This window comes from Rhea americana, unplaced genomic scaffold, assembly GCF_003343005.1.
Source record: "Rhea americana isolate MKP2758 unplaced genomic scaffold, rheAme1 scaffold_295, whole genome shotgun sequence".
Classification (NCBI taxonomy): domain Eukaryota; kingdom Metazoa; phylum Chordata; class Aves; order Rheiformes; family Rheidae; genus Rhea; species Rhea americana.
In genome coordinates, this window is record NW_028186418.1 from 420,327 (window position 1) to 430,613 (window position 10,287).

At 71.6% G+C, this 10,287-nt stretch overlaps 2 protein-coding genes across 6 annotated transcripts in view; both read right to left on the reverse strand.

The window, feature by feature from the left end:
- SCARF1 (scavenger receptor class F member 1) overlaps window positions 1–4,198 on the reverse strand; it is a 4,722-nt gene extending 524 nt beyond the window's left edge. Inside the window, exons 1-11 of the mRNA XM_085309321.1 lie at window positions 4,045–4,198; window positions 3,477–3,538; window positions 3,251–3,352; window positions 2,633–3,158; window positions 1,954–2,172; window positions 1,717–1,845; window positions 1,526–1,629; window positions 1,316–1,436; window positions 1,067–1,191; window positions 776–913; window positions 6–681 (exon numbers count right to left, since the gene is read on the reverse strand). Coding sequence (XP_085165447.1) covers window positions 6–681; window positions 776–913; window positions 1,067–1,191; window positions 1,316–1,436; window positions 1,526–1,629; window positions 1,717–1,845; window positions 1,954–2,172; window positions 2,633–3,158; window positions 3,251–3,352; window positions 3,477–3,538; window positions 4,045–4,148 — 2,306 coding nt within the window. The 5' untranslated portion in view covers window positions 4,149–4,198. The remainder of the gene's footprint in view (window positions 1–5; window positions 682–775; window positions 914–1,066; window positions 1,192–1,315; window positions 1,437–1,525; window positions 1,630–1,716; window positions 1,846–1,953; window positions 2,173–2,632; window positions 3,159–3,250; window positions 3,353–3,476; window positions 3,539–4,044) is intronic.
- Window positions 4,199–4,628: 430 nt separating this feature from the next.
- On the reverse strand, window positions 4,629–10,245 carry RILP (Rab interacting lysosomal protein). Of its 5 annotated transcripts, none has more exons than XM_085309281.1 (8): window positions 10,000–10,245; window positions 9,401–9,524; window positions 8,456–8,577; window positions 8,036–8,227; window positions 7,556–7,722; window positions 7,272–7,394; window positions 5,469–5,552; window positions 4,629–5,343 (listed from the first exon to the last, which is right to left on the reverse strand). In XM_085309281.1, exons 1-8 carry the CDS (start codon window positions 10,168–10,170, stop codon window positions 5,187–5,189), a joined length of 1,140 nt encoding a protein of 379 aa, XP_085165407.1. In that variant the 5' UTR covers window positions 10,171–10,245; the 3' UTR covers window positions 4,629–5,186. The 5 variants fall into 5 exon arrangements, with proteins under 5 accessions (XP_085165407.1, XP_085165406.1, XP_085165404.1 ...); XM_085309280.1 differs by having other exon boundaries at window positions 9,401–9,617; XM_085309278.1 differs by lacking the exons at window positions 4,629–5,343; window positions 5,469–5,552 and adding an exon at window positions 5,564–6,055 and having other exon boundaries at window positions 9,401–9,617; window positions 10,000–10,237.
- Between the last annotated feature and the right edge of the window lie 42 nt (window positions 10,246–10,287).

Consider the following 10,287-nt stretch of genomic DNA (forward strand, 5'->3'; position numbering starts at 1 on the left):
CCAGCCCGGGGGGCGGCTCGGCGGCAGCGCCGGGGTCGGGGCCGGCGCCGCTCTCCCTCTGCTTGGAGCCCGGGGCCGAGTCCCTGCGCTGGGCCAGGGCCCGCCGGGGCGGCTTCTGGATGCCCTCGGCGCTCCTCCGGGCCGGGGGCTCCTCCTTGGCCGCCCGGCGGGCCCGCTGCGCGCTGCCCAGCCGCTTGAGCACGGCCTGGACCGGCCCCTCGCCGCCGGCCTCGGCCTCCCGCCCGGCCGTGCCCACCGTCACGTAGATGGTGGTGACGGGCGGCTCCTTGCCCCTCGCCTCCCGGCCGCCCCCGGCTTTGGCGGCCGCCTCCAGCGCCTCCACCCTCTGGGCCACCTGCCTGGTGCCGGCGGCCCCGCGCCGGCGGCCCCCCGCCCCGGCGGCCCGGCGGCTTTCCTCCCCCCGGGCGAGGGGCTCGGGGCTGTCGCCGGCGGCCGGCCGGTCCGGCGGGGTCTCGGCCGCTGCGCCCCGGCCCTGGGGGCCGAATTTGGTCCCTTCGGCGAAGGAGACGGAGGGCCGCTTGGCCTTGGCCAGGCTGGAGGTGCGGGGGATGGCGAAGGGCTGGGACACGTCCTCGGAGCTGAAGGCCGACGGGTCCGGCAGCGCCTCGCCGGCGGGGGACGCCCCGTCCTGCAGCTGGGCCCCCGCCAGCACGGGGACGCCTGCGGGAGACGGGCCAGCGTCAGGGCCGCCGCCGCCGCGGGGGCCGGAGCCGGCCGCGACAGCAACCCCGGCGAGCGAAACCCGCCGCGTCACCTTCCCGGGGCGGCACCGAGTACTCCGGGGCCTCGTTGTCTGTGTCGAAGGAGGAGAAGGAGCTGTCCGAGAGCCACGCGGCGGACGGCGGCTCGATGAAGCTCGGGTTGAAGGGGATTTCTGCGTCGTGGTGGGAAACTGCAGAGGAGGAGGAGGAGGAGGAGGAGAACGGCGGGCCTGGCGTCCCGATCCCGGCGGAAACCGTGCTCCCAGGCTCGGCCCTGCCAGGAAACGCGGGATTTCCCCCCAAAACGGCATGGGGGGGGAGGGGGGCGACAGCCCGGCTTTTACCTGTGACTTTGGGAAGCTTGGAGCYGCCCAGGGAGAAGCAGGGCATCGCRGCGCTGAGGTTGGCCAGCACCCGCCGCACGTGGTGCTTCATGCGGGACGCCGCGCCGTCGTCCGCCCCGGCCGCCCTGCGGACGCAGGATCAGCAGAAGGCTTTTTCCCCCCCCCCTCCCTTCCTGCTCCCGGGAAAAGGAGCAGGGACGGGCCAGCCCGGAGCCGCGCGTGCCTCGCCAGGGCCTCCGGCACCGATACCTGTCCCGGGGATCCGCCTGGCCGGCGCCGCAGCAGCAGCAGCAGCAGCAGGCGCCGCAGAGCAGCAGCAGCAGCAGCGGGACGAGGACGGCGGCTGCCAGGGCGCCGTGGTCCTTAGAGCCTGCGGGGAGACCGGGCAGGTGTCGGGGCGCGCCGGGGACCCCGCGGACCCCGGCACCGCCGCGCCGCGGGCGCTGGGGATGCTCTTACTCCAAACGCAGTGGCCCTGCGCGGGGTGGCAGGTCCCGCGGGAGCAGCGGCAGGCGGAGGAGCAGTTCACGCCGAAATAGCCCTCGGGGCAGGTCTGGTTGCAGCTGCAAGAGAGAGGGCAGGAAGGAGGGAGCGGGAGGGGGGTGCGCCCCGGAGCCGCCGGAGCCCGGGCCGCTCGCGCCCGGCGTTACCTGCYGCCCCAGTAGCCAGCCCAGCAGACGCACGCTCCCGACACCGGGTCGCAGCTCCCCGACACGCAGTCCGGACAGGGCTGCCGGCACCCGTCCCCGAAGGTGCCCGCGGGGCAGGAGCTGTTGCAGCTGCAAGGGAGCAAGAAGGAAAATGGGGGGGGGGGTGAGGCTGGACAGCACCTGGGGTGCAGCCCCCACCCCTCCTGCCACCGCCGCCCGCGCGCCCCGAGCCGCTACCTGGGTCCCGTCCAGCCGGGCTCGCAGCTGGCGCAGGCGCCGCTCTCCGAGTCGCAGGCCTCCGCGGCGCGGCAGCGGGGGCAGCGCCGGCGGCAGCCCGCGCCGTGGAAGCCGCCGGCGCAGCGCTCCTTGCACAGGGTGCCGTTCCAGCCGGGCCGGCAGCCCGCGCAGGCCCCGTCCGCCGGCGCGCAGGGCTGGCCGCCCTCGCAGCTCCCGCAGCTGCAGGGCAGAGGGGCGGTCAGGGCGCCCCCGAGACCCCCCACTCCCCAACTCCCACCCCGGGGCGGCTCCCCCCGCACCCGCGCTCGGGGTCCCTGGGGGTCCGGACCGCGACGGAGCACGCTGCAGCGCTTGGTGCTCTCCGACGGCAAAGGGCCGGAGCGGAGCAGGGACGAACGCAGCCGCTGCAGAGCCCCGGCGCGCCGTGCCGAGGACGAGAGCCGGCGCCTCGGGGTCCAGGTGTCTGGATCGCGCCCGAGCTTTCTGCTAGGTTTAGCAGGACGTTGCTTTCGGGGCAACGCTGGTGCCGAATCCGAGTGACGCTCCAGCCCTCCGTGGGGACGAAGAGGGACGAAGCAGGCAGCGCCGCGGCGCCCTCCGTCTCGGGACGAGCTCTGGCCGCCGGCGGGCCCGTCGGATGCCGGACGCCCTCCCGCCCGCCCCGTCGCGGCCGGCTCACCTGTGCACGCACTGCGGCCCGTACGTGCCCGGCGGGCACGGGTCGCGGCAGCTCCTGCCGTGGTAGCCGGGGCTGCAGCTGCAGTGGCCGCTGAGCGGGTTGCAGACGCCGTGCAGGCAGTCGCAGCGCCGCTGGCACGCCGGCCCCCAAAACCCGGCCCTGCACTCGCACTTGCCCGTCTCCTGGGCGCAGGGCGAGAGGTTGCAGGAGCATTTAAAGCTGCACCTCCTGCCCCACCAGCCGGGCAGGCAGCGGCAGTGGCCGCTCAGCGGGTCGCACTGGGAGCTGGCCGGGTTGCACTGGCACTGCTTGGCGCAGGTCGGGCCCCACCAGCCCGGCTCGCAGCGGCAGGCGCCGGTGAGCGGGTCGCAGCGGCCGCGGGGCCCGCAGGGGCAGGGGAACTGGCAGCGGGCGCCCCAGTGCCCGGGCAGGCAGGTGCAGCGCCCGCTGGCCGCCTCGCAGGTGCCGGTCGGGTGGCAGGGGCAGCGCCGCTTGCAGTCGGGGCCCCAGTACTGCTCGGGGCAGCCTGCGGAGGGAAGGAGGCGGCGGGTCACGGCGCAGCTGGGCCGAGCCCCCGTCCGTCTGTCCGTCCGTGCCGCCCGCCTCGGGAGTACTCACGGGAGCTGCAGTCTGCTCCGAAGAAGCCGGGCTTGCAGAGGCAAACGCCGGGTCTCACGCACACCTCGTCCGCCCCGCAGGCCTCCTCGCCTTCGCACAGAGCTGCCGGCGGCAGGGCAGGACCGTGGGTGCCCGGCCCCGGGCAGCGCCCGCCGCACCGGGGACGCCCCGAGCAGGCGCCGCGGCCGAGCGCGGGGACGCGGCCGCCGCCGCCGSCGGCACTTACCCGCCGTGCACTCCCGTCCTTGCTGCTTCCAGCCGGGGCAGCACGCCAGGCCCGCGGGGAGGCTGCGGAGAGACCGGGGCCGTCAGCTCGGGCGAGGGGCCCGCGGCGCCTTCCCGTTACCACCTCCAACGGGGCCAAGCGGGAGCCGGGCGCCGGGAAGCCGCGGGCCTCGTGGGCATTGCTCCGGAAGGAAGCCGGCAAAATTGGAGGAAGCTTAAGACGCTGCAGCCCGGGGCCGGACGCCGCCGGTGCCGCGCCGCCGCGCGCGGGAGGTGCTCGACGCTCTGCCGGCGGCCCCGGGACGGAGGAGGGAGCGCGGCGCCGGCCGCCCGGGAGAGGCGACGCAGCGGCGGGGCGGAAGGGTCCGAGCGCCCGACTCGGCCAGGAGAAACGACGGTTTTGCCAACGGGACGGTGCGTCCCGCCGCCCTGCGGTGCCCGGGGAGTAACCGAATAACCCCCCTGCCCCGCCGTGCCCCGGGGAGCGGGCCGGGGCGCGCTGCACGCGCGGGCGCCGAGCTCCCGCCCGCGTCCCCCCGCGCACACGGCGGCTGGCCCCCGGCGCCTACCTGCCCGCGCGGCACACGTTCCTGCCGTCCGGGTCCAGCTCCTGGGCCGAGCCCTGCAGCCACAGCCAGAGCTGGAGGCAGAGGATGCGCCGGGCGGGCGCCATCCCGGCCGGGAGCCCCCCGCGGCCGGCCGGCCGCCTGCCTCCGTCCCCGCCGCCGCTTCCCTCCCGCGAGCTCGGCCTCTTTCTCCCTCCTCCGGCTTCTTCCTGAGGAAACGCGGGAGGAGGCGCCCGGGCGCGCCGAGGGAAGGAGCGGGGAACGCCGCGGGGCCTTCGAAGCGGCCGGACGCCGGGGCCCCGCCGCCGCCGCCTCCGCTGGCCGCCGTCCCGCCTCGCCGCCTCCCCAGGAGCTGCGTGTCAGCAGATGCACAGGAAACACCTTTTTCCTACCCGAGAGCCCGGCTCGGCCGGGAAAGGGTCTTTGGGTGGGAAGCGCGCCGCTCCCACCGGGGCGGCCGAGCCTTTAACTCCCGCGCGCCCGGGGACGGCGCTGCCGCCCGGCGAGCCCCGGCACCGCGGAGCGGCCTCGACCCTCCGCCGGCCTCCGACGAGCGAGGCCGGAGCGAGGCCGCAGCGGACGCTTGGTGGCACACGCAAGAGTGATTTATTTCTGGCTCCGATTCTAGAGCTAGGAAATACCCGACCCGTGAGGACCCCAGGGAGATGAGGATCGGGGTGTGGAGGGGTCGACWTTAAAGTCTTCCAATTTCCAGCAGTAGAAGGAAAAAAGTCCCGGTACAAAAGCGATTCACCCGCAGTCCGAAAAGTGCAAGACGGGGCGGCGCGCGGCGGAGCGGGAACCGCGCTTCCCCCCGCGGCGCGCCCGGCCGGCCCGCTGGACGGGACCCCCGGAAAGGGAGGAGGCGGGATCACCGCGGCGCCGGCAGCGACCCGGCGGAGGGGAAGAGCCCCGCGGGGCGCCGGCGCGGGGCTTCGGGGCCCGGCCGCGGGCTAAAGCTCGTCCCGACGCCAGCGGGAACGGGCGCGACGGAGAGGCGGCCGAGCGGCGAGACGCACGGACAGACGGACGGACGTGCCACACCGAGCCTCCCCGCTGCGGCCTCCGCCGGGACGCGGGAGGAGCCGGGGCAGGGGAGCGCCGCGGCGGCGAGGCCGGAGCCGAGCTCCCGCTCCGGTGCCGGGTCAGGGAAGCGGCGTCGCTCTGTCCGGGGAGCCGGCCGCCGGCTCGCTCTCGCCCTCCCGCTCCGGGTGCGCTTCCGGCGAGTCGATGATTTCCCAGGCTCCGGAGCAGCTGGGCGCGGGGGGGTCTTTGCTGCTGCCCTGATACCACAGCCCGAAGCTGCAGGGAGAAGCAGATAAGGGGCGTGGGGGTGAAGAGCCTTCCCGGGGCAGCGGCCCGATCCCAGCCTCCCGCCGGAGCCGGCGCAGCCGCTCGCCGCTCCGCCGGCGCCCCGGCGAACTTACAAGCTCCTGATTTTGGACTCGGGCGGCTGAGCATCCACGCAGTCGGCGCCGGGAGCTGGCAGCCAGGAGCCCTCATCTTCGTCGCTGCAGCACAAAAAAAATAAACCCCAAAATCCCTCCGGGGCTCCCTCCCRCGCGCCTGGACCGCCACCGCTCCGGCTCCCCTTCCTCCCCCGGGGCCGTGGCACGTCCGCGGTGGSCRACGGAGCCCGGGACGYGCRGGGATCYCTCCATCCCTCCATCCCTCCCTGCCCTTGGCTTCCCGCCGGGAAGCTTCTCCCTGCTCGTCCGCCCTCGCCTCTTTTTCTTTCCTCCCCAGCTCCTCTCTCCCCCCTGCGCGCCCGGAGGCTGCTGGTGTCCAGCCAAGGACCGGCAGCCCCCTCCTCGGAGCGGCTCAGCCGCGTTTTTTTCCTCCAAGCTCCACGTCAGCGGTAGCGAACGAAGCTCCGGGCCCAGATGCAGCCCCGGTTTACACCAAGCACCAGCGATCTCAACCCGCAAGGCCCTTCTCGGGTACCGGCTTCAGACCCGCGCCGCCCGGTCAGCGGACGGCTCGTCCCAGGTCGCCGCAGCAGCAGAAACCAAAACTGCTTTAACGTCGTCAGGCGTCTAACCCTAGCGAGGCCAAAACGCTTCCCCAGGGGACCCGGCCAGCTCCAGCCCCACAGCCGCCGTAATTGCTCCGTCGGGCTCCCAGGAGCCCGGAGAGGATACTCCCAGCTCTGCCCAGGTCTCAGCCCGCCCTCCCAAGCCGCACGCGCTGCGCCCAGGCTCGAGAGCGGCCCGGCCGCCACCGCGCCCGGGGGTCTCCCCCGCGCTGCACAAGCCTGCGAGATGCAGCTCTACGAGGTGGCCGGCACGCGCAGGCAAGAGCCGGCGGGGACCCCCAGCGCAGCGAGACCCCTGCCAGGTCCCTGCCAGGGCCGAGCTGGGCTGCCGGAGCTGGAAACCGGCCGCGCTGGGAGCCGGCGGCACGGCAGCACTCGCCTCCGGCACCGGAGCGGCGCGTACGCTCCAGGCACACCGAGACCTCCCCTCGCCCGGGGCGCTCCGGCTGACGCAACGCCCACAACCCCCGTCGCTTCTCCCCACCGTTTCTGGCCAGAGCCACCCCAATGCAAGAGAGCAGGTTTCCGTAGCATAGAAGAGCTCAGCCCCCTTCAGACCTTTATTAAGGACCCTAAAAGCCAGTGAGATACAGCTCCACGCATGTCCCCCCGGTGCCAGACAACAGCTTTCGCGCAAGCTCAGCCCCCGCGGCCTCAAGCAGATAAGCAGCRTCTGGGCTGGTGCTCAGCATGGTCTTCCCCTCCCAACTGTGAGATGTCTGTTGGAGCCAACATTGCCCACAAATGTCTTGCAGAGCCTCCAGGGAACATCTGTACTGCCATCTTCAACGGCTCTCTGCTGGGACAGCCTCCAACCAAACTGTGCAGGGACCAGCCTGCCTTGGGCGGTGGTCCCAGTACCACCACCTCACCCTCCCTTTGCCATGCTTCACATAGAGCCAAGCGGCATTTGGCCAGGGAGCAGCCACATGACTGCTGATGGGGACACGTGAATGCCAGCAGAGGAGAGCACAAGCCCTGCAGCGCTCCCAGGACTCAGCCAAAGCAAGACATCAAGCGCAGAAAATAAATCTTTGATCTCTGGAATGAGGACAGGACAGGACGAAGCAGCTCTTGGCCTGAGGGAGTTCCCTTCCAAGGTGTCACACCACGCAGAAGTGCCGGAGCCAGCTAGCCAGCATCTGCCCTGCACAGAGTCTCCCCGTGCGCTGCCTCCGTRGCCAGCTGGACTCACCTGCTTGCTGGCTCCTCCGCTGTTCCCAGCATTTTGGCTCTGATTTTTCTCCTCTGTTTTTTGATAGTCGATTTCATTGCATCCAAGAAGAAGCTGGGAATTCTCTCTTCGTTCAGCAGCTCCCTGGCAAAAAGAAACCTGCTGGTTAACTGAGGGCCTGGCAGAGGAAACCTCCCAGGAGCACGCAGCAGTTGCAGCAGGAGCAGCCTTTGAAGGGCCACAGGCTGCCACAAGGACGAGGAGGACCTGGGCTCGCTTTGCCCCGCTGCCGCGGAAGGGCTCACCGCTGGTAATAAGCCAGCTCCTCCTGCACCAGGAACAGGTTGGTCTTGAGCTCGTTCCGTTCTTGCAGGATTTGCTGCAGCTCTTCCTTTGAGAAGCAGCAGTGAGCAGGGCTCCTGCCCGGGCCTTGGTGCAGCGGGTCCTCCCCTGCAGGCAACGGCACTCCTTCCTGGCGGGATCGGAAGGGAAAGAAAGCAAGTGGGTCCAGAGAAGCTAATGGCAAATAGAGATCCCATCACCTCACCTTGCTATCTCCTGCCTCCAACCCTGCCTGTTCTTATGGGTTAGGCACTACTGGCATAGACACACTCGCTGCTTTTCCGTCTTCAACGATAAAACAGCCAAACTCCTGTATCCCTGCCAGCAGTCTACAACACTCAGACTGATCTGGAAAATACGGGAGCCCAACACGGCCGCAGGCAGGTTTTTCCTGYGTCAGCAATGCCCTGTGGCAGGTGGGCCACGGGATCAACCTTACTCACCAGGCTGGACTTTGGCAGCTGGGCTTCAGAAGCAGTCCTGGTCCTCCTGCTCATTTCCCTCTGGGTTTGCAGCACGACGGCCTCCAGGTCTGACTTCTTCTCCAGCGCRCTCTTGAGCTGAGCCTGCACCACGGCTACCTTGTGTCGCAGGTCCTCGTTCATGGACATGAAGCGATTCAGTTGCTCCTGCAGCTGGAAAGCCCGYGACAGCCAAGAGTAAGGCACAGCGGCATCTCTCCAGACTTGGCCCCCTCCCAGGGACCTCAGTGCGTCCACGGCCACGGGAACGGCAGAGAGGCCCAAGTGCCTGCCCAGGCAGGGCCTGCAAGCTGTGACCACGGCACCAGAGAGAGGTGACACGAAAGCAGGTGCCCAGGCCTTCACGCAGCACACCCCTGAGCAGRCGTCCCGCGCGCTCACCGCCTCCGTGTCTCGGCTCTTGCAGACGATCTCGTGGGCCTGGGCGCGAATCTCGTCCCTCTGCCGGTCCACCACCTCCTTCAGCCGCAGCATCACTTCTCGCTCCTTCCGCGCTGCGCTATCTAAGCCCGAACACGAGGGGAACAGGCGCGGGCAGCAGCCCCCGAGGACGCCAGGGCCCCCCCGACCCCGCAGCACGGCGGCGCCGGGGAGGGCAGCTCCGGCAGAAGCTGCRCGTGCTGCCCGGGACAGTCGGCAGCAGCACCGCAGAGCGAGGCSCGAGGAGCGCTTGGTTATAGCCGAGAGCGGCGGCTAGAGCAGCTTGCAGCAAGGCAGCTTCGTGCAGGGAGCTGGCAGCACCTTCCAGCCTGCACGGGGAGCGTGTCCCTCCCTCCTCCCCCCCCCGGGAGCTTCTTTAGTAGCAGCCACCCTAGGACTCCAATTTCTGCACGTCCTTGGGTCCTGGTTTCGGCCAGGCCAACCCCCCGCTTCCTGTTTGTTGTTGCTGCTGGAACTGCTGAGCTTTTCTGGACTGCAGTCCAGCAAAAGCAGAGCACGAACAGAGGAACGAGGGGAGCTGAGAGTTTCAGGCTGCGCCCSTTGCATCCTCGCCCTTGCAACGGCAGCCGGCACCCCGCGTCCGCCCGCCGGCTGCACGCCCCCGCGCCTCCGCACCCCTGGGGCTGGGCACAGTGGGATCCCACCTCCGCAGCTCTCTCCATCTTCCCCGCAGCACCCCTCTCTTCCGCCAACGYGAGGGATGTCCTGCCCCAAGCCCTTTGCACGAACCCCAGGTGGCTCGGGGGCCCTGTTGCTTGCGGAAGATCATGCTCCCGCTCCCTAGCAGGATGGGGCAACCTTGGGTCTCCAGGGCTGGGCACCGCCCCGGAGCCAGCGCTCAGCCCCGCACGCCCGCCTCGGACCCCGAGCCCCCCGGACGCTCACCTCCGTGCGACTGGCTCTCCGCGAGCTGCCCCAGGAGCTGCCGGTTCTGCTCCTCCAGGTGGGCCAGGCGCTCGGCCTGGACCCACTCCCGGTGCTCGGCCACCCGCAGCCTCTGCTCCAGCTCCTGGGGGTCGAGGGCGGCCGGGTCAGCGGCAGCCCCGGGGTAAGCCCCACGGGCGCAGGGACAGCCGGGTCGGCACTGCCCTTGAGGGGATCCCTGGTGGGACAAGCGGTGGGGGGGGGTCAGTGCCACTTTTGAGGGGATCCCTGGGTTGGGGAGGGGAAGGGACAACGGAGTCACCTGCCACCCCCGAGGGGCAGACAGGTCTGTGCCTCCCCCCAAGGGACCCTAAAGGGACAAGGACAGGCCAGCGCCTCCCCCAAAGGGGGTAAGGACAGAGCAGCACCATCCCCGAGGGGACCCCAAAGGGGACGAGGCCAGGCCAATGCCTCCAAGGGGACCCCCGAGGGGACAAGGACGGGTCAGCACCTCCCCCGGGGGGGACCAGAACAGGTCCGCGCCTCTCCGCCGGGGACCCCGCAGCCTGCGAGAGGCCGAGCCCGGGCCGCCCCCGGCCCCGCCGCGGGTCCCCGCTCACCTCCGCGTCCTGCCGCCCGGACGGCGGCGTCTCGGCCTCGGCGCCCGCCGGGGCCACCAGCGCCTCCAGCAGCTCCAGGAGCCGCACGACGGGCGGCACCAGCCCGGCCACGGCGTCGGGCCCGAAGCGGCCCGAGAGGCGGCGCAGCTCGGAGCCCAGCGCGCCGGCCATGCGGTACACGTGCGGCGGGGCCAGGCGGCCCGGCGGCGTCCGCCACAGCGGCTCCGCGCCCCGCGCCGCCTCCGCGCCCCGCGCCGCCTCCGCGCCCCGCGGCCGGCTCCTCCCCGC